The sequence below is a fragment of the Trichechus manatus genome, unplaced genomic scaffold (assembly GCF_000243295.1).
Source record: "Trichechus manatus latirostris isolate Lorelei unplaced genomic scaffold, TriManLat1.0 scaffold00089, whole genome shotgun sequence".
Taxonomy (NCBI): domain Eukaryota; kingdom Metazoa; phylum Chordata; class Mammalia; order Sirenia; family Trichechidae; genus Trichechus; species Trichechus manatus.
The window spans coordinates 9,903,359-9,929,201 of record NW_004444025.1 but is presented as its reverse complement, the minus strand read 5'-3'; the positions used below and the strand labels follow the sequence as shown (position 1 = coordinate 9,929,201).

Sequence of the window (25,843 nt, the reverse complement as noted above, 5' to 3'; positions counted from 1 at the left end):
TCTATTGAGATGATCATGTGATTCTTTTATTTTGTTTATGTGGTGGATTACGTTGACTGATTTTCTAATGTTGAACCATCCTTGCATACCTGGTATGAATCCCACTTGGTCATGGTGTATTATTTTTTTGATATGATGCTGAATTCTGTTCGCTAGAATTTTATTGAGTAATATCCACTTATTGTTAGCATCACATCAATAATAATGATTCCACTTATGAGCTGCATTGCTTTTTTAAACAAGAGAGTTAGTAACGAACTTCACAGATGACCTTTACTCAGTGCCTATCATATTCAGAGCTCCTTACTGACCACTGTAGATGCACTCAGAGTAGAAGTGCACAGTGTAATGGAAGTTAGTGCTTACTAATTGAGCACAGAAATGCTTACGTTTTATAAAAATTAGCTATATTCCAAAGATGCAGAGCGAGATGACATTAATCTGGAAAAAAAAAATGCTGAAGGAAGTGAGTTTTGATACAGATGTTCGAGGAATTAACTGAGCATGGACTGATGTTTGAGGATGAAAAAAATACGCAATGTTCATGGATAATACTCAGAAAAGTGTAACTCAGAGCCGTGCAGATGTATGGAAGTGTATTAGAGCGTATTGAGAGTGTCATACTTCCTCTCAGCTCACTGGAATATTTCAATCACTTTTTTGCTAACTACTGTTTGCCTTAAACTAAAGTGTTACCTCCTGTATCAGTTTCCTGTGGCTGCTATAACAAGTTACCACAAATACGGGGGCTTAAAACAACATGAATTTATTATCTTACAGTTCTGGAGGTGAGAAATCTGACACAGGTTCACTAAGCTAAAAATCAAGGTGTCCGCAGGGCTGCATTCCTTCTGGAGGGTCTAGGGGAGAATCCATTTCCTTGCCTTTTCCAGTCTATAGAAGCCACCTGCATCCCTTGACTCAGGGCCACTTCCTTCATCTTCAAAGCCAGCAGTGTAACATCTTCTCTCCTTTACACCCTCTCCTCTCAACTTTACATCTTCTCTCTCTCTCCCTCTGACCCTCACTCTACTACCTTCCTCTTATAAAGCCACTTGTGTTTCCCTCACCTAGATAATCCAGGATAATCTCCTGTTTCAAAATCCTTAACTTAATCACATTTGCCAAGTCACTTTTACCCTGTAAGGTAATATATTCACAGGGTCCAGGGATTAAGATGTAGACATCTTTACCAGTTAAACCAGTTGCAGTCAAGTTGGCTATCACTCATGGCCACCCCGTATGTGTCAGAGTATAACTGTGCATATAGTTTTCAAAGGCTGATATTTCAGAGGTAGATCATCAGGCTTTTTTTTGACAGGCACCTCTGAGTGGACGCAAACCTCCAAACTTTCAGTTAGCAGCTGAGCAAGTTAACCATTTGTACCACCTAGGGATTCCATGGACATTTTGAGAAGACCATTATTCAGCCTACCACACCTCCTCTTGAAAGTTTTTCTGACCTCTTGAGTTAGACTTAGTTTCTCTTTCTCTGTATCCTACAATTGTCTCTGTATATCGCTAATAAGGAAACTTTTAGAACGATTTAGAAATTTGAGGTCAGTCTCTCTACCATTACTATTATTTTCTTGGTGGCAATATGGTGTATTTCGTCTGTACAATCAGATAGGTCTGAATATGGAACCAAGACTCTCCTGGTTTCCTCCTGTGTGAAGGAGGAGAAGCTGTACTTCCTGATGAATAAGAGAACAGATATCAGAGCCAGATTCCTGGTCCAAATCTCTGTTCTACCACTTACTACTAGTCAGAAACAGCCTCTATTTCTCAGTTTCCTCATCTGTAACATGAAAATATTCATAGTAATTACCAAATAAGTTTCTTGTGACTATTAATGAATAAATATATTAAAAATGCTTAGAAGAGTGAGTGGCACATAATATTCACTCAAAATTGTTAGTTATTATTATTTCTCACTTATAAGATAATTGTAAGATTAAAGGCATGGTAGAGTAGGGCACAGCACAATGCTTGGCACACAGTAAATCCTCAGTAGATTCTGCTTTTTGATTTATTATTATCATCTTCATCTGTATTAAACATAAAAGGATAAAGAAGTCAAATAGAGTGAAGAAGATGATGTTCTTTGAAGGTAGGAATTTAGTGAAATGTGCTGAACCCGGTACCAATGATCTGAATTATTTCAGACTCTCTTAGACTCAAGGAGCCCTAGTGGTACAGTGGTGAAGCACTCATCTGCTGAATGAAAAGACAGCAGTTCGAACCCACCAGCTGCTCCTCAGGAGAAAGATGTGTGTTAGTCTGCTTCAGTAAAATCACAGCCTCAGAAACCCTCTGGGGCAGTTCTACTCTGTCCTACAGGGCCGCTATGAGTCAGAATCGACTCAATGGCAATGGGTTTTTTTGTTTGTTTTTTCTTATACTCAGTATGGTGACAGGGTTAAAAGATATGAAAGGTCAATAGTGCTGTGATGGATAGATTTTATTTATTTCAAGGGCAAGTAGTAATAGCAATAACTGTAGGCTTTTAAATATTATAAAGTATTTCCAAATATATTATCTCATATGATCTTGACCTGAATTAATGTTAACTCCAGACAGTATCACTGGCTATTCAATTATTCTGGCTTCCCAGATTATTATCATTCTTGTGACATAAGATCTTCAAGTGCTACTCATTTGTTTCAAGGCAAATGGAACCATTCCACTCAAATGTTTACAGTAAGTAGAATAGGAATTGTCTTCCTCTCTCACAAATGAAGCAACAGCAAAGTGGTACAGCTTCTCAGCTGTTCCAAGTTCCTCAAATAAGTTTTACTTTTGCAAACCAAACACTCTAACTTCCTGTATTCTGTGAGCTGCGTTATGAGCAACATGACTGGCAGTCGCATTTGTTGTAATTTTTTAAATATGTGGAAAAAAAGTAAGATATCAACTATGTATTACCTGAACCAAGATGCCAAATTATCTAACTTGTTTCTCCAGGCAAGCAGCCCAACGACAGGAACAGCTCCCAGGAGCCAGTCACGGTTGTCTGTCTGTCCATCTACTCAGGACATCTGCAGGTAAGTGCTGAGCAAATGATCTTGTTCAGTATTTCTTTTAGATCGGTGTTTTATATTCCTAGTTTATATTCTGAGACTATGTGTCTGTTGCTTCTGCCTTACATTGTCCATGCACAATTTATGCTGGCTTATTTTGTTTCCTTTATTTCATTTTCTTCAGTTGATCTTTATTTACCAACTTTGGTCCATGCTGTCATTTTCATCTTTCTCTCTCTCTCTTTTTCCATGGCTTTCTTCTCCATTCCCATTTCCCATCCTCTGCCTGCTGCTTTGTCCAGATCTGCCATCTTGCATGACATGTCAGAAGATGCATTTGAGCATTATACCCCTGTCGTTGTGCTGAGCCCTGCTAGAAAGGAGTCTGGTAAAAAACCATTAAAACAGAGGCCTAGGAGGAGGAAAAGGGCCTCAGAGAGATATGAGCATGCAGACGAACAAATGAAAGGGAGGAGAAATGATTGTCACCTCCAGATCTCAAACCCTAGATGGAGTGAGCTTCATACAGATTCTTCAGGTTCATCTTCCACAGATGAGAGTCATTGGATTCAGGCTAAAAGAAGAGCCCAAGTTAAGTTCAGACTGTCACGAAGACGAAGGATAAATAACAATAAGCCTTGTGGAAACTTGGATGGGTCTTCCACTCCTAATAGAATTGAACTTGCTGATTTGGGAACCAAAGCTACAAAGCAACAAGAGCAGATCCAATGTGAGAGTTGCTCTTTCAATCAGAGAAGAGAAGGCAGGAGGTGCCAAGAATGCAGTCTCTCCCTGCCTAGAGAATCCTTTGAGACTAAGAGATACTCAAGGATCCATGAGGAAAACAAAGGTAGATACCACCAGAGAGACCCTCAGCTCTTGCCTAGTTTTAGGCAAAATGAAACAATCAATAAAAGATTTTGCGAGAGAGATTCCAGCAGCGAACCTTTGGAAGTTCCAGAAGTTGGCAAGCATGCGGATGATACAGGGCTCCAGGTGAATAACTCTGTTCAGAAGCCTCCTGCCACCTGTGATGATGGGGCTGATAATTTAGAAGTATGCAGGTCAGTCACTACTGAGAAAGACTTGATGTCCTACAAATATATTTCTTTCTGCTATGAGTTAGGTGTGTGTTTGACACCTATTCTCCAAGCAAAACATGTATCCATACTGCTCTTTGTCTGATTGGATAGTAAGTGATAAATGAGAAAAGGTGGGTATGAGAACGCTGCAGAGGTATCCATGGGTTTGTAAGCTGTTGCAGAATAGCATTAGGTTTCGCCTTCTCTTTCTTTTAATGAGAATTACTTGTGTTGCTAAGGGAACTGAGAAACCAGTTTAGTCTTAAACCCATTCTAGTTAAGACAAGAAAGTGGAGGAAATCTGAATGAGAGTGTATGAACCTTAGACTCTTCGATGCAGATATAGGGTGAACTGTTAGCCCCCTGACAGAAAGCTATTCAAGGCTTGGGTCATTTCAGGTCAGATTTTTGTATCAGAAAGATTTCTTCTGCCGTTGATACTAATTTGTTCTCCAATTGTCTAACTCCGCAGAATGATTCGAGACTGAAAGGACATAGAAACAGGGTGTGGACATATCAACAGGGTTACTGGGGCCTTTAGGGAAAGAGACAATATTAACTTTAGTGATAATTATGTACTAAAGAGTTTCCATTTGTAGAAATTTCATAGCTTATGAGACTGCTTTCTTGCTTACATTTGCGTTTCAAAAGAACTTAATGCAGGAATATCTATGTTGGTATGCATAAATGAGACAATTTTAAATAAAACAAGTCTGTTTAAATTTCCATATTATACCAAATCATTTAAGTTGATTAAGTTGATTTTGTCTGGGAGCAAGTGAAGTTTTGTTGTACAGTGATTGGTGGTTTCGGTTTGCTCTCCTGAAAGTTGAAATTACTTTATAAACATATATGGACATTTCATGTGAATCAGGTGACCCAGAGGATGCTGTCCAGGGCACAATAAGAAGAGAATGAAGCTCCTAATGTGAATAACATTAGAATGATATCTTTCTCGGAAATGTTTATAAGATGGTCATTCATAAAATGTTCATTTATTTATTCATTTATGAAACATCTCTTATTATCAGGCATTATTCTAGACTTTGAAAATAGCAGAGTGCCTAAGAATTGTATCATTTCTGCTGCCGTAGACATTACAATCTAATGGAGAGCACAGACACAAAATAGACTATTTCACAGTTAATATATAATCACAATTGTAATAGGGAATATGAGAGCATATGACAAGGACGCCTAACCTATTCAGGTTAGATCAGAGAAGAATTCAGAGGAAATGACAAACAGACTGAGACTCAAAGGACCACAGGAGCTGATCAAGGAAACAAGTGTGGGAAGGGCATCCTGGCAGAGAGAGCTAATAGCATGAAGTCAAGGAGAGAGAAGGACTTGGCAATTCAGGGAAGTGAGAGCTTGCTATCGTGGCCAGGGTGTGGTGAGTGAGGGGATGGGTTGTAGAGATGACAAGGGGAAGGTGGAGAGGGACCAGGCCATACAGAGCCATGTGAAACAGGCTAAGGGCTTTGAAGTCTATTCTTGAAACATTAGGTTTTAAAAGGGAAGTGGTGCAATTTGATTTGTATTTTAATGTAAGTTTCTTGTAATCTTTGGTACATGATTTTTGCTGAAAGATTAGGCTAGTCTAGACCGCTACTTCTCTTTCTAGCCCAAGAAATCCCCATTTGCAACTACCTGTTGTCATTTCCTAAGTCTACTTCCAGCATAATTTAATGAAAGACAGCCAAAGGAGGTAGTAGTGTTTTAATGGTGGTTGGAGAAAAAACAATGCTTGCAATTAAGGTCACACTGACTGGCTTTCCTGTCTTAGAAGCATCGTTCTGAAGGAACGTTTCCAAAGACACGGTATTTAACCTTGACTTCTGTCAATGAACGTGAGATCAATGGGACCATAGGTATTATTTCTTGGTGCGGGTTATCATCAAAATATACTAAGTGAATACTATAGGCAGCATATTATCTAGATGCTGAGGATAGAAAGTGGTAAAAGACTTGATCCTTCCTTTAAGTAGCCTATTATCAAGTGGGAGGGATGAATATAAGAACAGTGGTAAGTAAGCAGAAATACTGCAGGAATCTGAAGAGAAATCTCTGAGCTGGGACGACACAGAAGCTCCTCAAGAAGAGGTGGGACGGGAGATGAGCAAAGGAGAATTTAGATGGGCAGAGATGCACAGATGATGTTCCAGGCATTCAAGCAGGGGGATACCTTCACCCCATACAGGGGTGAGGGAATGAGCAGTGTGTGTTTAAGAGCTTCACGTGAACTTGTGTGACTAAGTTGGAAGATTTGCATAGATTAAAAAAACTAATTTTAAAAAAAAAGATTGTGAAGAAAGTGTACATAGCATTCCAAGGCGTTGAAGGGTATTCTGTACATCTGTGTTTTAAAACTGTCTCAGTGGGCCTCTTGAGTTCCAAGAAGGCTACTTCAGAAGTTGAGGGCAGGTCAAGGGGATTGTGCTCCTTCCAGCCCACCTTTAACAAGAGAGCTTCATGATCATCTCTTCTGTAGTAGAGTTCTATGTAATTCTTAAAAAAAAAAAAGTTCCACTGCAAAAGAAAAATATTTATTATGCAAAATCCTTTGCTAAATAAAACAGGCTTGATGAAGGGTATCATAGCCACCTATGCTCTTGAGGGTGTACCAGGAAAGAAACCTGGATTTCAGAGAACAGGCTGTGATATGATGGGAGAATTTCACCAAGAGGTAAGAAGGATTAGGATAAAAATGAGCAATGGACGGGAGGAATACATTGCATGAGCGTTCCACCAAGTGAATAACCAAACCAAACCAGTTCCCATCAGTCGATTCTGACTCATGGCACCCCCGTATGTTGCAGAGTAGAACTGTGCTCCATAGGGCTTTCAAGACTGATCGTTTAGAAGCAGATTGCCAGGCCTTTCTTCCGAGGCACTTCTGGGTGCGTTCAAATAGCCAACCTTTCAGTTAGTGGTCGAGCACTTTACCATCTGCACCACCTAGGGACTCCTGCTGAGCGAATAGGAGCAATCTTAATCCTTGGAAGTGGGGCCAGCTGAAGACAGAGGAGTCGAGGATGTCTGCAAAACACGGAACTGGCAAACGCTGACGTTACTGACAAAGGCAGGAAAGGTCCAAGGGAAGTTGGTTTGGGAGAGAGATGGTGAGTTGCAGACAGGCAATTTGTGGTTACAATGACATTCCAAGGTCAGCTGTCCAGAGACATTAAGCAACTTGGGACTTACCCTCAGGGGAGCCGTCAGTCAGGGCTGGAGCTGTGTCATTTTTCAGTCATTAATGAACTATACACATCGCGACACGAAATAGTTACGCGTGTGCAATTGTCTTTACCATGATGTATAAGCCCGGGGCAATAGCGCAAAGTTACTAAACATCTTTGCAAGGAGGACGTACAGATTTGGGAATCGTTCTCAGAAAGGTGATGGTGACGCTGGGAAAGTGAATTAACTCTGTAGCTGAGATCATACAGAGGAGCAAAGCCATCAAACGGGCACCGCTCGAGCCCCAGGGCCCCCGTCTAAGGAGGAGGATGGCCGTGAGAGAAGAAGCAGTTGAGCTGAGCACCCATTCCTGCTGCTTCAGGACCCATCTTAGTCACAACCGCAAAGCAGAAGAGCTTCTAAGTTCTTTCCCCTTTTCTGTTCCTGCCGTTTATTCCCCTCACGGACCCTCCGCCCCACCCTCATCCAAGCCTTATTCAGAGAAATTGTCTCCGTTAGCCAATTATAACTTAGAGGGAATTTAAACGACTGCTATTGTAAAGTGTTCCCTTACTTACAGAAAAATTACATTAAACAAAAAAAGTCAGATCATGTTGTCTCCTGACGGAAACTTTCCAATGGCCTGTTAATTGTCCTCAGTGGAAAGTTCAAGATCTTTAATGCAATTTACAAGTCCCTGTATGGTCTATCAGATCTGCCTCTCCCATGTCAATGTCCATCAGTAACAATGATCTATTCAGGCTGCTAACAGAAAGATTGCAGGTTCCAGTCCACCCAGAGACACCTTGGAAGAAAGGCCTCGCAATCTATTCCCCAAAAATCAACCATTGAAAACCCCGTGGAGCACGATTCTACTCTGACGCACATGGGGTCCCCGTGAGTCCCAGCTGGTTTTATTCAGGCTAGTTAATTTCAGTTCCCTGAAAGTGCCTGGGGCCTGGAATGCCTTCAGACTGGCCCCTCTCTGCCCTTTACCAGATTAACTTCACTCATTCTTCCAATCTCAGCTTCAATGTCGTGTCTTTAGGAGTATCTTCCTGATACCCTAGCCATCATTCAGGCATCCTGCCAGCCACTCCATAGCTTGATCTTTAATTGTTAACTTTTAGTTATTTTTGCGATTAGCTGTGTCGTATTTGTTCACTGCAGTATCCAAAGTGCCTAGAGCCGTGCCTGGCAGATAGCATGTGCGCAACACGCAGTTTTTTTAATAAGTTGTTGTCATTAGTTGCAGTCAAGTCGGCTCGACTCACGGCACGCTTATATAAAACAGAACGGACCATTGCCCTGCCCTGCGCCATCTCCATAATCTTTGACATGTGTGAGCCTATTGCTGAGGGGGCTACTCTGTCCATCTGTATCACTGAGGGTTTTCCTCGCTTTCGCTGACCCTCTACTTTACCAAACATGATGTCCTTTTCTAACAATTGGCCTTTCCTTTGACATGTCCAGAGTAAGCATGACAAAATTTCACCAATCTCATTTCTAAGGAGCCTTCCAGTTGCATTTCTTCTAACACTGATTTGTTTGTTCATCAGACAGCCCATGGTATAGCCAATATTATTTGCCAACACCACGATTCAAATGCACGATTTTTTTGTCTGTCTTCTTTTTTCATTGTCCAGCTTTCACATGCACGCAAGGTGATTGAAAAGACCATGGCTTGAGTCAGGCACACCTTACTTCTCAAAGAGACATCTTTGCTTTTTAGAACTTTAAAGATTTCTTTAGCAGCAGATTTGTCCAATGCAATACATCCTTTGATTTTTTTTTACTGCTGCTTTTATTAATTAGATTTAGGGAAAGTGTTTTTTATTAAGGGAGTTATTCTTAACACGTGAAGTCAGAGCACTAACGGGAAGATTACCTCAGCTGTTGTAGAACCACCATGTAAAGAACAGTCCATCCCAGCGGGTCTCAAACCTCAGCATGCACCAGTATCAGCTAGATGGCTGGCTAAAAGACAGATCACTGCACCAGCTCCAGAGTTTCTAATACCCTCTGTATGGGGTAGGGCCCACGACTTTGCATTTCTAAAATGTTCCCAGGTGATCCTGATGCTGCTGATGCAGGGACAGCCCTTTGAGAACCACTGTTCAATGCTACAAACTCTCCTGAGCTTTAGGGGGACAGGGGGAAAAGGAATTGAAAAGATGTTAGGGAAACAGAAGTATAGGTGTTTATAATTTTCTGTCATATTATAAATGCAGACACAAAGCATAATTAGATTACTTGCCTGGATTTCACACTGTCATACCAGTATAGAGTGGGTTATGTCACATTTTACATGGGCTGACAAAGTCCCAGCTTCACTGGGAACCCGCATGTCCTGGTCTGGCTGCCATTTTCCTTCAATCTCACTTCCTCATGCTAACTACTCCCATTTCTTTTTCACTTTTTTTTTTTAATTGTGCTTTAGATGAAGATTTACAGAGCAAATTAGTTTCTCATATTGTTTTGTGACATTGGTTGCCAACCCCACGATGTTAGCCACCTGAATGTCTTCTTTGGTGAAGTATCTGTTCATATCCTTTGCCCATTTTTTAATTGGATTGTCTTTTTGTTGTAAAGGTGTTGGATTTTCCTGTATATTTTAGAGATTAGAACTTTGTCAGATCTGTCAAAGCCAAAAATTATTTCCCAGTCTGTAGATTCTCTTTTTACTCTTTTGGTGAAGTCCTTTGATGAACGTTAAGTGTTTACTTTTCAGAAGATCCAAGTCATCTAGCTCATTTTCTGGTGTTTGTATATTGTTAGTTATGGTTTGTATCCTATTTATGCCTTGTATTAGGGCCTTTAGTGTTGACCCTATTTTTTCTTCTATGATCTTTATAGTTTTTGGTTTTATATTTAGGTCGTTTTGAATTCGTTTTTGTGTATGCTGTGAAGTATGGGTCCTGTTTCATTTTTTTGCAGATGGACATCCAGTTTTGCCAGCACCATTTATTAAAAAGATGGTCTTTTCACCATTTGATGGACTTTGGGCCTTTGTTGAAGATCAGGTGGATGGATTTACATCTGGGTTCTCAATTCTGTTGCATTGGTCAATGTGTCTGTCATTGTACCAGCACCAGGCTGTTCTGACTACTGTAGCTGTAGAGTAGGTTCTGAGGTCAGGTGGTGCGAGGCCTCCTACTTTATTCTTCTTCAAGAGTGCTTTACTTATCTGGGGCTTCTTTCCTTTCCCTACAAAGTTAATGATTAGTTTTTCCATCTCGTTAAAGAACGCTTTTGGTATTTGGATCAGTATTGCATTGTATTTGTAGATTGCTTTGGGTAGAATTGACATTTTCACAATGTTGAGTCCACTTATCCATGAGCATGGTATATTTTTCTATTTACGTAAACCTCTTTTGGTTTCTTTAGTAGTATTTTGTAGTTTTTTGTTTTTTGTTTTTTTTGTATAGGTCTTTTCTGTCCCTGGTTAGATTTATTCCTAAGTATTTTACTTTTTTAGGGGCTATTATAAATGGTATTGCTTTCCTGACTTCCTTTTCATAGTTCTTTTTATTGGTATATAGAAATCCAACTGATTTTTGTATATTTATCTTGTATCTTGCTACTCTGCTGAATCTTTCTATTAGTTCCAGTAGTTTTCTTGTGGAGTCTTTTAGGTTCTCTGTGGATAGTATTATATCATCTGCAAATAAGGATAGTTTTATTCCTTCCTTACCAACTTGGATGCCCTTTATTTCCTTTTCTTGCCTTATTGCCCTAGCTAGGACTTCCAGCACAATGTTAAATAGGAGTGGTGGTAAAGGGTATCCTTGTCTTGTTCTTTTTCTCAGGGCGAGTGTTTTCAGCCTCTCTCCATTTAAGAATGATGCTGGCTGTTGGTTTTGTATAAATGCCCTTTATTATGTTGAGGAATTTCCTTTCTATACCTATTTTATTGAGATTTTTTATCAGGAATGTGTTTTGGACTTTGTCAAATGCCTTTTCTGCATTGATTGAGATGATCATGTGATTCTTTTGTTTTTTTTTTTATGTGATGGATTACAATGATTGATTTTCTAATGTTGAACCATCCTTGCATATCTATATGAATCCCATTTAGTTGTGTTTCTTTTTTTTTTTTTAATATATATGATGCTGAATTCTATTGGCTAGAATTTTGCTGAGAATTTTTGCATTTATATTCATGAGAGATATTGGTTTGTAATTTTCTCTTTTGTGGTGTCTTTGTCTGATTTTGGTATCAGGGTAATGCTGGCTTCATACAATGAATTTGGAAGTATCCCTTTCCTTTCTATGTTCTAAAATAATTTGAGTAGTACTGGTGCAAGCTCTTCTCTGAGTGGTTGGTAGAATTCTTCAGTGAAGCCATCTGGGCCAGGGTTTTTGTTGTTGTTGTTGTTAGGAGGTTTTTTTAAAATTATCTTTTCAATCTCTTCTCTCGTTATGAGTCTGTTCAGATTTTCAAACTCGGTTTGTGTTAGTTTAGGTAGGTAGTGTGTTTCTAGAAATTTGTCCATTATCTCAAGGTTTTCAAATTTGTTGGAGTATAGTTTTTCATAGTACTCTGTTACGATCCTTTTTATTTTAGTTGGGTCTGTTGTAATGTCCACCATTTCATTTCTTATTTGGGTTATTTGCTTCCTCTCCTGTTTTTCTTTTGTCAGGTTGGCCAATAGTTTGTCAATTCTGTCGATCCTTTCAAAGAACCAGCTTTTGGTTTTGTTGATTCTTTCTATTGTTTTTCTATAGGCTTCTTTTGCTGTTCTCTTTCTGTTTGTCCAAGTTGTATAGTTAATGTTTTCATTCTGTCCCTTCTTTTTTGATGTGTGTGCCTATTGCTACAAATTGACCTCGGAGCACTGCCCGTGCTGTGTTCCAAAAGTTTTGGTATGATGTACTTTCATTCTCATCTGATTCTAGGAATTTTTTATTCCATCTTTGATTTCTTCTATTACCCAGTGGTTTTTAAGCAAGGTGTTATTCAGTTTCCATGTATTTGATTTTTTTTTCTTTGCTCTTCCTGTTATTGATTTCTACTTTTATGGTGCTGTGATCAGAGAAGATGCTTTGTATTAGCTCAATGTTTTCTATTTTGTTGAGGGTTGCTTTGTGGCCTAAGATGTGATCTATTCTGTATAACATTCCATGTGCATGGGAAAAGAGTGTGTGCTTTGCTGCCGTTGGGTGGAGTGTTCTGTGTATGTTTATGAGGTCAAGTTTGTTGATTGTGGCCTTTAGATCTTCTGTATCTTTGTTGAGTTTCTGTCTAGATATTCTATCCTTTACTGAGGGTGGTGTGTTGAAGTCTCCTACTATTATTGTAGAACTGTCAATTTCTCTTTTCAGTGCTGTTAGATTTTGTGTTATGTATTTTGGAGCCCTGTCATTGGGTGTGTAGATATTTATCATGGTTATGTCCTCATGGTGGATGGTCCCTTTAATCATTATATTATAATGTCTTTCTTTGTCTTTTATGATGGGTTTTGTTTTAAAGTCTATTTTATCTGAGATTGGTATTGCCACTCCTGCTCTTTTTTGGTTGCTGTTTGCTTTGATATATTTTCTTCCATCCTTTGATGTTTAATATATTTATGTCTTTGTTTCTAAGGTAGATCTCTTATAGACAGCATACTGACGGGTACTGTTTTTTTGTCCATTCTATCACTCTGTCTCTTTATGGGTGCTTTAAACCATTTACATTCAGTGTCATTATTGATAGGTGTGAGTTTATTGTTGTCATTTGATAGTGCTTTTTTTTGGTGGTGATGTTTTCTTTGTTCTTCTTACTCTTCTGTGCTGAATTACTTTTGTTTGTGGATTTTTTCCTTCATTTCTTCCTTTTTCATAGATTTTGTTTTTACTGAGACTTTATATTTTTCTTCTTTATTTTGATGCGTAGATTTGTTAACTTTCTTTGTGGCTGCCTTGAAATCTACCCCACCTTCCTAAATTTAAGCCAGTCTTTTATTACTTGATATCGCCTTCACTTCTTCTCCATTTGAAAGTTCTATACCTGTATCGTTTATACCGTTTTATTGTTCTGCTGTTGTCATTTACAGATTGACCTCTCTGGTTCCCTGTTGTAAATCTTTTAGTTTTGTTTTATCCTGAGAGTTCATTACCTAGGTTGGTATCTGGCTGATGCTGTCCTGTGTCCTAGATTTAGGTTGTTGTCTGATGTTGTTGGTTCTTTAACCAAAGAACTCCCTTTAGTAATTCTTGTAAGTTTGGTTTGGTTATTACATATTCCTTTAATTACTGTTTATCTGGAAATATCCTAATTTCACCATTGTACTTAAGTGAGAGTTTTGCAGCATATATTATTTTTGGTTGACAGTATTTTTCTTTTAAGGTTTTATATATATCATCTCATTGCCTTCTTATCTGCATGGTTTCTGCTGAGTAATCAGAGCTTAGTCTTATCATTTCTCCTTTGTATGTGATTTTTCATTTTTCTCAAGCTGCTCTGAGGAGTCTTTCTTTGGTTTTAGTGAGTGTGATTATGATATGTCTTGGTAATTTTCTTTTGGGGTCTATCCTCTACGTGGTTTGTTGAGTTTCTTAGATGGTCAGCTTTTCATCTTTCATGATATTAGGGAAGTTTTCTGTCAGAAAATCTTCAGTGATCCTCTCTATGTTTTCCATTTTCTCCCCCTGTTCTGGAACTCCGATCATACACAGATTTTTGCTTTTGATTATATCCCACATCATTCTCAGGGTTTCTTCATTCTTTTCCCTGAACTTTCCTCAAATAAACTGACATCCAAGGATTTGTCTTCAATTTTGCTGATCCTGTCTTCCATAGTTTCAAATTTGCTCCTAAAATCTTCTATTGCACTGTCCATATCTGAAATATTGTTGTTTATATTTTGGATTTCTAATTTCTGTTTGTGCATGATTTCTAGATGTTTGTTTATTTTGATATTTTGTTCCTGTATTGTTTTCCTGAATTCTTCCATTGCTTTGTTTGTATTTACCCTGATTTTGTCTGTATTTTCCATGATTTTGTCTATATTTTCTTTATTTTTGTCTGCATTTTCCTTCTTCTCTTGGAAAGCCCTGAATATTAGAGTTTCGAATTCCCTATCAGGTAGTTCCAGTGCCTTTTCTTCTACCAGAAGGTCACCTGGTGTTTTGTTTTGGTTGCTTTCTGAAGCCATCCTGTCCTGTTTTTTATATGTTTTGATATTGTCTGCTGTCTTTGGGACATTCAGAAATTATTTTCTCCATTTATTGACAGTAGATTTATTTGTTTTGTCCTTTTTTTTTGTTTGTTTTGTTTGATTATGTCTGGACAGGTGGGCTGGGCATGCTTTGCTGCTTGCTTGTCTGTGGGCACAATACTTACCACCTTGTCCAGGTGGGCAGAGCCAGTCCATCAGCTATGGTGCAGCAGGGCAGGTCCAGTGGGGGTAAGGGGCACATACTGGGGCCAATGGGATGGGGCTGGTGGACGGTGCAGGGCAGGGTCTGGTGGTCCATGCTGGTGCTGCTCAGGGGTGTGGTGCTGGGCACATGGTGCAGATAGGCAGGAGGGAATGGAGAGGTTGTGATGTGTGGAGCTAAGTGGTTCAGGGAAAGAAGAGAGAGAAATAGAAGCGAAAAAAAATGAAGGAAAAAAATTTTTAAAAAAACTAAATAAGATGGAGGTATGGTAGGATTTGGCAGGTGGGGGTATGGCAGACCGAGTGCGTATGGTGAAGCTCCACCTGTCAAGAAGGGGCATGGGCAGCACACGGAACTAGATGGGCAGGAGAAAGGAAAGAAGGGAAAGAGAGAGAAGAAACAAACAAACAAAAACAACATCAAAAAATAAATATGTGCTGAGGGAGCTGGCCATGGGGGTGGGGCAGAATGGGGTGGCAGCCAGATGATGTCTCTCTCTCTTTGCAGTGCAGCACAGCCAGTCAGGAAGAGGCAGAAGCAGCACAGGGCCTGTGGGAATGTGGGAGGGAAAAGTAAACGAGAGAAGGGAAAAGATAAAGAAAAATAAAAAATATGATGCGGAGGGAGCCAGCCTGTGGGGGCAGCGCAGACCTGGGGAAGCTGTGTGCTAGAGGCTCTCTAGATGAGCGGTACAGCACAACTCATCAAGAAGGGAGGGCAGGTGGAACATAGGGCTAGGTGGGTGGGAGAAAGGAAAGGAAGGAAGGGAGAGAGATTACTCCCATTTGTCAGTGGCTCCACAAATCCCTTTAATTTCCACAGTCTTAGACTCTTTTTTCTTCTACATTGGCTATATCCACTTTCCAATTAGTCCTATCATTTTCTTCCTCCATATATTGCTTCTGACCTGGCTTCTTTCTCATTGTCTGTGTTTCACTCCGTGGCTTCTCCATACTTCCATTCTCTCCCCATACCAACCCTCTAGCCTACTGCCTGTTTTGGTCAGTACTTTTCCAAGTAAAAATGACAGAAACCAATTCAAATGAGCTTAAGAGGTGCATTGAATACAGAAACAGGAAATCCAGGGGTAGAGAAGGTCTCATTCAGAGACTCAAACAGTATGAATCTCTCTCTCTCTCTCTCTCTCTCCCTGTCTCCCCTTTTCTGTGTCTTGTCCTTATTTGCTCTAACTACAGAGAAGCTTCCTCTATATAGCAAGAAGGAAGGCATAGTTGAGGCTTTCATTTTCCCAGCAGTGACCTAACAGAAAAGAGAAATGTTCTCTTGAAACATTCATACATGAAATTCCAGGGAAGGACTATTATTAGCCTGCCTTAGGTCACATACATATCCTTAGGTCAATCCCTGTCACCAGAGGCATGGGGCATTATGCTTGGACCAAATCCTTAAGAGGGAAGAACGGATTTAAAATACAGCTATTGGCAATCCCATCAAAACCATATGTATTGAAGAAAGGACATTTCAACAATGAAAAGTGAAGTACAAGCACCAGAAGAAGTGAAAGATTTATGAGCAGGGGGACAAAAATCAGTAACTCTTCACTACCCCACCATCTGATGCCATTCCCCTCCTAAATGTCTTTCTCCACTTCTCCAACTGACCATATTTAAGCATGCTTCAAGATTCAGTTCGTTTTCTCTTCCTCCATGAAGCTTTTCCAAAACTATTCTGGTGTACTGTGATCTTTTCTTCCTTGGAATTCTCGTCAGCATTAAAGTCACTACCATATATTTAGTATTCCATTACTGTCTAATACTTTCATGTGTGGTAGTAATCTTTTCTCTACAGGAGAAACTCCTTAAAAAAGGAGAGCATGTCTTACACCTGTTTTGTGCCCTCCATAGTACTCACAACAATTCTGGAATTTAGTATAATTGCTCAAACAGCACTTTTGGAATGTGATCAGTGAACACTAAGAGAGGAAACTTGTAAAAACCATAGAGATGATAATGGGAATTGAGTTGTGCAGGGTAAAACAAATAAGGCATATTGAATTCCATCAATGGTTTCTTTAAAAGAGGAAGAGCCCAAAGGATAAATGTTAACTCCTGGTAATGTTCTAGTTCTAGTTTGGGTTGTTTGGTGGATTTGAGGGTTTAATTTATATTATCATGCTATAGCTTTCACATATGTTACGCATATTTTCGTTTCTTCACTAAGAAAGATTTTTAGGAGAAATTGAATGAGAAAATGATAAAAATAATCTATATTATGACTCATTTTACTGTTACAAGTTGCAATAATTTTAAACTGGGTGTGGGAGAATGGTGCAGAAAATTTCCCAAAGCTCAAAAGTTCATAGCAGAAGACTGCTGTTCCAGAGCAACAAGATTATGCTTTTTGACAAAGCGTCAGCATTTGTAAGATTGAGTTAGATAAGTTTTTTATAATAGGCCTGAGATCATAAGAGACTTTTATTTTAAACAGACCCTTTCTCATCATATCTGTGTACTCATTTATTCATGGGAATTTGCTCTGTGTCAAGGCAATGTCACAGAAGCTGGAAATTCCCTGGAAAAGACAATAATGCTCACACTCTTTGTGAGCTTAGATTCCAATTGGTAAAATGAATAATTAAACAGGCAACTGTAAAAAGATAAAAATAAAATAATTCCAAGAATAAAGCTAAAGAAAAACATTGCATCTACTATAACAAAGCAGGTTTGCCTGAGGAGGTAAGTAAGGAGAAATCCAAAGAAGTGAGTCAAGCAGGAAGGATAACCTGTTCCAAAAAAAGGAAATGGCATGTGTGAACACCCAGAAATGAGTGAGATATATGGTAAAAAGGATTTCCATGTGGCCAGAGCAAGGAGGAATGACAACCAATCATGCAATTCCTTATGTGCAATCTTTAGGAGTTTGGACTTTGTCCAAATGACAAGCTCCTGCGGGCTTTTAATCAGTAGAATGACTATCACTTCTGTGTTTTAGAAGATCACTCAAGCTTCTGTTGGGAAATAGATTTGAGAGGGCAAGATCAAAGCCAAGGAGACCAATTAGAATGCCATTGGGACAGTGGCTAGGAGAATAAAAAGAAGTGGATAGATGTTTTAAATGTTTTGAAAGAAATTGAACAGGATTTGATGATAAATTGTGTATGTATTTGTTTACGGGTTTCTGATTTAGAAAAGTAGGTAGACTACAGTACCATTACATACCATTTACTACTAACAGAAAACATTGCTTCTGAGACACATTTAAAAGAGAAAGATAGTTTCGTTTTTGACAGGATACTTTGAAGTGCAAGACAAATATTCAAACAGAGATATCCAGGAGGCAGTTATATATAAGGGTCTAGATTTTTAATGCGCTCGGTTGTTAACCAAAAGGTAGGAGGTTCGAGTCCACCTAGAGGCACCTCAGAAAAATGGCCTAATACTTCTGAAAAGTCAGCCATTGAAAGCCCTACAAAGCACAGTTCTACTCTGACACACGTGAAGTCTCCATGAGTCAGAATCGACTCAGTGAAACTGGTTTAGATTTCAGAACAGTTATCTAGAATTTAGATAAAGATTAGGAAGTCTTGAGCATAGAGGAGGTAATTGTTCAGATGCCTCATCAACAGGATGTAAACCAAGAAGATAAGGGATCTGAAGAATCCTATGGAATAGCAACATTTAATGGCCTGAAGGGGGAAGAAAACCCATAGAGGGAAAGAGCAAAATGGCTGAAGAAGTAGAAAAATTTAGGACAATCTGAAGGAAACAAAGAGAATAGTAAGTGAAGGAACAGATGAGTTCAAGGCCATTTTTCTTTAATTTAGAGGATCCCTTAAGAACAGACTGAGAAGCTAAAGATGAAGAAAATTGAGAGAAAAGTTTATTTACTAAAGTCCCACAGAGAAGGTAGGAGTGGATGGGATCCAAAACACAAAGTAAAAGTACTGGCCATGGCAAGCAAAATAGGAATGTCCTTCTTTGCAACAGAAATAAAGAAGAAATGATAGATGTGTGTGTTGTTGTTATTAGGTGCCCTTAAGGTAGTTCCGACTCATAGCAACCCTATGTACAATAGAACAAAATACTGCCAGGTCCGCACCATGCTCACGATCACCGCTATGCTTGAGCTCATCGTTGCAGCCACTGTGTCAGTCCATCTTGTTGAGGGTCTTCCTTTCTTTCATTAACCTTCTACTTTACCAAGCATGATGTCCTTCTCCAGGGACTGGTCCCTCCTGATAGCATGTCCAGAGTAGGTGAGATGAAGCCTCACCATCCTCGCTTCTGAGGAGCTTTCTGGATGTACTTTTTCCAAGACAGATTTGTTCATTCCTCCGGCAGTCCATGCATATTCAATATTCTTTGCCAATACTGTAATTCAAATGCATCATTTCTCCTTTGTTCTTCCTTATTCATTGTCCAGCTTTTGCATTCATGTGAGGTGATTGAAAATACCATAGCTTGGTTCAGGTGCACCTTAGTCCTCAGAGTAACATCTTTGCTTTGTAACACTTTAAAAAGGTCTTTTACAGCAGATTTGCCCAGTGCAGTACATCGTTTCATTTCTTGGCTGCTGCTTCCATGAGTGTTGATTGTGGATTCAAGTAAAATAAAATCCTTGACAACTTCAATATTTTCTCTGTTTATCATGTTTTGTTTACTGGTCCAGTTGTGAGGATTTTTGTTTTCTTTATGTTGAGGTGTAATCCACACTGCAGGCTGTGGTCTTTGATTTTCATCAGTAAGTGCTTCAAGCCCTCTTCACTTTCAGCAAGCAACATTGTGTCATCTGCAAAACACGGGCTATTAATGCATCTTCCTCCAATCTTGATACCCTGTTCTTCTTCATAGAGTCCAGCTTCTCAGATTTACTTAACATACAGACTGAATAGGTACGGTGAAAGGATACGACCCTGACATACACCTTTCCTTACTTTAAACTATGCAGTATCCCCTTTTTCTGTTAAAACAACTGCCTGTTGATCTCTGTACTGGTTCCTCGTGAGCACAATTAAGTGTTCTGGAATTCCCATTCTTCAAAATGTTATCCATAATTTGTTATGATGCACACAGTCAAATGCCTTTTCTTTGCATAGTGAATAAAACACAGGTACACATCTTTCTGGTATTTTCTGCTTTCAGCCAGGATCCATCTGACATCAACAATGATATCCCTGGTTCCACGTCCTCTTCTGAATTTGACTTGAATTTCTGGCAGTTCCCTGTCGATATACTGCAGCTTTTGAATGATCTTCAGCAAAATTTTACTTGTGTATGATAATAATGATATTGTTTGATAGTTTTCTCATTCCATTATACTACCTTTCTTTGGAATGGGGACAAATATGGATCTCTTCCAGTCAGTTGGCCAGGTAGCTGTGTTCCAGATTTCTTGGCATAGAAAAATGAGCACTTCCAGTGTTGCACATGTTTGTTGAATCATCTCAATTGGTATTCTGTCAATTCCTGGAGGCTGTTTTTCACCAATGCCTTCAGTGTAGCTTGGACTTCTTCCTTCAGTACCATAGGTTCTTGATCATATGCTACTTCCTAAAATGGTTGAACATCAACCAATTCTTTCTGGCACAGTGACTTCGTATATTCCTTCCATCTTCCTTTGATGCTTCCTGCGTCGTTCAATATTTTGCCCACAGAATCCTTCAAAATTGCAACCAAGGCTTGAATTTTTCTTCAGTTCTTTCAGCGTGAGAAATACTGAACGTGTTCTTCCTTTTTGGTTTTCTAACTCCAGGTCTTTGCACTTTTTATTATAATACTTTACTTTGTCTTCTCAAGCTGCCCTTTGAAATCTTCTGTTCAGCTCTTCTACTTCATCATTTCTTCCATTCACTTTAGCTACTCTACGTTCAAGAGCAAGTTTCAGAGTCTCTTCTGACATCTGTTTTGATCCTTTCTTTCTTCCCTGTCTTTTTAATGACCTTTTTCTTTCTTCATATATGATGTCCTTGACGTCTTCCTACAACTTATCTTTGTATATTAGTGTATAGGTTTATATATTGTAAAATTTTCTGATGGAGTAAAGGGGTTGGTTACAGGCACCTCAACAACAAATAAACAACCAATAGTTTGGGAGGGGCATGCCCATTCTAAAAAAGTAGTTGTTTATCTGAAGTTCAGATTTAACTGAGCATCCTGTATTTATTTTTACTAAGTGTGGCAATGCTCAACGCGATAAGATATGGTTGGAATCCCTGTTGATATTCCCCATGAAATTATGAGAACTTCAGACTGCAGGAGGTGCAATGTACTTCTACACTGCATCCTTCAGATGCAGATTCAAACATGGAAGGCAGTTGAACATAGACCTGACAGAGTGACATCGTGAAAAATCTATTTTTCACATTTAGGACACTTTTATATAGGAATCTCCAGATAAACTTGAAATTTAAAAAGTAAGAGAAATATTTTTAAAATAAAATAACAGTTCAGTGAGTGGTTTTGCTTTCAATAGTTATTTAAAGAAAAAAAATGTTATACTTCTCTTTACCTTAAGCTTTCAGGCAATTATTTCAGACCTTGGGAAGACTGGGTTCATAGATTCTCAGATCATCTCGGTCACTCTCCCATTTGCCCTCTGAGCACCGTTAGAGCATCTGCACACATTACCATCTATCTCTCCTTTGGACACACTATTTTCTGGAGTAACATCTTTCCTTTCAGAGTCTCTAACTGTGAGAACTTTCCTTCTAATATTTAATTAGCTTGCCTCCTTTCATTTTCTACATGTTGGTCCTAGATTTATATTCACTTATTAACAGATTTATTTCAGCTTTTGTTACTAATTCTGTTACTTCTATTACTTTTTTGTACAAAAATTAGATTAACATTTTAGTGTCAAAGTCCATTCCATGGATAAAAGATGAGCTGTTCAGAGTCTTCTATATTCAAGTGAGAAAGGTCACCCTAAGTGGGAAGTAATCTTTTCCAGGAGGTAACAGACCCTTATAAAAGTTTGAAAATTTATTCTCTTCCTTGTGTGTCTTTGCCTTTGTTTTGCTGAGTCTTACTGGAATTAAAGCAACCTTTCTCCTACTCATTTTAATAACAGCTGAGTTGGTAGAAAATACCTATATAAATATTGTTGGTAACCTGCCAGAGGTGAGTTAACTTGGGATTACTCAACATAGAGTTATAAGGTCTCACTTTCAGCCCTTGCTTTCCCTTTACTTGGAGTGGTCAAACTTAGAAGAGTTAAAATGACTTTCTGCTCATTTATATGAACATAAAATGAGGAGAATAAGATGCCTAACAAATATGATACTATGTCTTAGAACTAACTTTGTTTCTTGAAATGAGCAATTTCATTCATTGCAGTCCTCAGTAGAAATTCAAATATATACTATGCTACTTTATTTGACAGAGTAAGGATTTCTCAAACAAAGAATGAACAAAAAAAATGAAATATACACCCATTTATCAACATGGTTAGGTTCCAAAGATCAGGTCTTTATGTGAAAATTGGTGTTATTGCAAAAATGGAGGATGGCCACATCATATCACAAAATGGAGGATTACTACATGATTACATAACTGCCAAACTACATCATTACACAACTGCCAAATCACTGAGAATCATGGTTCAGCCAAGATGACACATAAACTTAACCATCACAGCCAGCGTTACTCCTGCCTCGCCCTTTGGCGCTCATAACTTTCAGACGTACGTTGTTAATGCGCAAAATAGTCAGACAGTAGATTTTTTACTATTGTCATAAATACGAAATGTAGGCTAATGAGACAGTCAATAAGTGAGGAGTAGGTGTGTGTATATATAGATACATACACATATATATATATATATATATATGTAGTGCTCGGCAGCTAACCAAAAGTTTGGTGGTTTGAACGCAGCAGCTGCTCCACAGGTGAAAGATGTGGCAGTCTGCTTCTGTAAAGATAACAGCCTTGGAAACCCCAGTGGGGGCAGTTCTGCTCTGCCCTAAAGGGTTGCTATGAGTCAGAACTGACCAGATGGCAGTGAGTTTCTATGTAGATATACATATATATACACACATATATATAACTTATGAAAAAAAACTTGAAAGGATTGTAGAAATAGCATTTCTATATCTTTGTGTCTTTTAAAGACGTGCCTTTTTCTTAGCAGTTTTGGGTCCCTCCTCCCCAATTATTCTCAATTTAGGAGGTAATCTTTCTAGGAATGGAATGACAGTGTCATCAATAATACTGATTATCTTGACTGGTAAATTATCTTACATGATCAAGCCCAAGTGGATTGATTAATTTCCTTTAAATTTGACTAAATGGGTCACTCTGGTTTTTGGAAATAGCCTGTGTTCTGCAGGCCAATTATTTAACAAATTGCTCATTTAGAAAAGGAAAAAGAAAAAATAAACATTTCCCTACTTAAAAAAAACATATTAAAGTAGATTTGAATATAAATCAGGAATTTTTCAACCTCAGAAAATTTCAGGCAAAATAGATAGAAGTGTGATGCTCTTTCAGTCATTTAAGTCAGTATTTACATATTATGAGGCTGTTTATACTTTACTACAGTTATTTTCTTTGATAACTTCCAGTTTTGTTGCATTATATTGAATGATATTGAAGTTCAGATACTGAAAAGAAGGAATATTAATTAGGTAGAGCTTATGTACTTCTTCACTTCAGAACAGTGCGTGTTCAGAATTACAGTTATTTTGAATTAGGTGCTATCTTTAATGAACTTATATCTGTCTAGCAATATGCAATTCTCTTCTCTGTCTGAAACAAAACAAAACAAAACCCACCCTCTCTCTTCTCTCACTCATACAAATTCATCTTATTAGCCATTGTGTGTGTCTTAAATTCAGGTCCCCTCTATACTTACCTAAACTGAAAACAAACACTGTATATATAACCCGATGAGTATTGTGCAAGGTTGTTGTTGCTACCAAGTCATGATTTGTATACGCGCGTTTATTTATAGCTTGAACAGTTCCTCATTTCTAATTACCATATTTAGGTTCTCACCTTCCTTATAACCTCTGCAGGGTAGTTATAAATTTATTTTAAATCTTCTGCAAGCGTCCTCAGACATAGGTAAATTTAAATACCAGTATCTAATTTGGTTCAGAATTTAAAATGCCCCTGCAAAAGGCTCAGCAAGCTGTCTTTCATCCTGGGTGGTCTGACAGTCTGAAACTCACCACCCTGTCCTCCTTCCTGAGTCTGTCAGGCACAATGGCTCCAGGAGTCTGTTAGTTCCCCTTCGTGCACTTCCAGGTTTATGCAGAACCGAATCTGCCACAATACAGAAGTTCCTGTGTTTGAGGAAGCTTCTTGGAGATGAATTTTACTTTGGATATTATACTGAGAACTTTCTTCCTTCCCTCCCTCAAGGTTGCCCAGCAAGTGATTGTCAACATCTTTCTATTTTCTGCCTAGTTTCACACTGTCTTATTCTTGTTTGGCCCTTCTGAGCCTCACCTTAACAAATTCTGATACCTTTATTTTAGAGACTCTTTGATCTAAACTAGACTATGCCTCTCTCACTAAAATGTTCTGCCCCACTGTAAATGGTAGCAATGGAGAAGTAAAGGAGGAATGAGGAAAGAAAAAAAAATGGCCGGATGAAAATAGGAGCTGTATACGTTGTCAGAATATCCAAAGCATCAGAAGAATCCTGGCTCTAATCAGCCCTCCGGATCCTCAGAACTGTCCCACCTTAGCGGAAGAAAGGACCTGAGAGATCATATTATCCAGTGGTTCTCAACCTTGGCTGCTAGACTCACCTGGGAAAGTAAAAAAGTAAATATTGCTGTCAAGGACCCATCCAGATCCCACTGGAAATGTGGTCTCAGCGCGGGTACATTGTGAAAATCACCCCAGATCACCTTATCATTTTAATGAGCAGCCAGGATTGAGGAACCCCTGATCTTTAGCCCAATCTCAGATGAATGAATTGACACCTAGAGGATATAGGGGTGTGTGTGTGTGTGTGTGGGTGTGTGTGTGTGTAGTTGTTATTAGTGGTCATCGGGTCAGCTCTGACTCACGGCCACCGTGTGCAGAGTAGAACTGCTCCATAGGATTTTCAAGCTGTGAGCTTTCAGTAGCACATCACCAGGCCAGTCCTCTAAGGAGCCTCTGAGGGGGTTCGAACCACCAACCTTTCTGCTCGTAGTCGAATGCTTAACCATTTGCGCCACTAAAGTTGGTTTGAGGAGCTGAGAAGAAATAATTTGCACCAGTTGCTCACCCTTAGGCTCCATTCTAGTGTGTCCAGAATGTAGAAGTTGGCCAAGTGCACCTGCTGCCAAAAGTATGCTTCGTAATATATAAATATATATAAATCATGAGTATATATATAGGCTTAATATTTATAATACGTATTTCAAGAACCATACTTTCAAATAAAATATATACATCAAGAACTATATATACATATATCTATATATGGTATGGTTCTTGAAATATATATATGTATATATTGGAGCTGTGGTGGTGCAGTGGTTAACAGCTACAATTGCTAACCAAAAGGTTGGCAGTATATAGTATATATCGTTCTTGAAATATATATATTTGAAAAGATGATTCTTGAAATATGTATACATATTTTAAATATATATAGCTCTTATATATATTTAGGATCCCTAGTGGCACAGCAGTTAAGATCTTGGCCGCTAACCAAAAGGTCAGCAGTACAAATCCACCAGCCGCTCCTTGGAAACCCTATGGGGGCAGTTCTACTCTGTCCCATAGGGTCGCTATGAGTCAGAATTGACTCGACGGCAACGGGTTTTATATATATTTAAGAACCAGATACATAAATATATATATATTTAACATTTAAATGTTAAATATATATATATTTATGTATCTGGTTCTTAAATATATATAAAACCCGTTGCCGTCGAGTCAATTCTGACTCATAGCGACCCTATGGGACAGAGTAGAACTGCCCCCATAGGGTTTCCAAGGAGCGGCTGGTGGATTTGTACTGCTGACCTTTTGGTTAGCGGCCAAGATCTTAACTGCTGTGCCACTAGGGATCCTAAATATATATAAGAGCTATATATATTTAAAATATGTATACATATTTCAAGAATCATCTTTTCAAATATATATATTTCAAGAACGATATATACTATATACTGCCAACCTTTTGGTTAGCAATTGTAGCTGTTAACCACTGCACCACCACAGCTCCAATATATACATATATATATTTCAAGAACCACATACATATTATATATGTTTTGTAAGAACT

The 25,843-nt window shown here is 38.7% G+C and overlaps 1 protein-coding gene across 4 annotated transcripts in view; it reads left to right on the top strand.

The window, feature by feature from the left end:
- The first annotated feature begins 2,654 nt into the window (after positions 1–2,654).
- The window catches only part of MARCHF1 (membrane associated ring-CH-type finger 1), a 116,898-nt gene continuing 93,709 nt past the window's right edge, over positions 2,655–25,843 (top strand). The window contains exons 1-2 of one of the 4 annotated variants that reach the window (XM_023736621.1): positions 2,655–3,044; positions 3,323–6,233. In XM_023736621.1, coding sequence (XP_023592389.1) covers positions 2,845–3,044; positions 3,323–4,205 — 1,083 coding nt within the window. In that variant the 5' untranslated portion in view covers positions 2,655–2,844 and the 3' untranslated portion in view covers positions 4,206–6,233. Of the gene's footprint in view, positions 6,234–25,843 lie in introns of those variants that run through there. The other 3 variants (XM_023736624.1, XM_023736622.1, XM_023736623.1) reach the window with 3 other exon arrangements.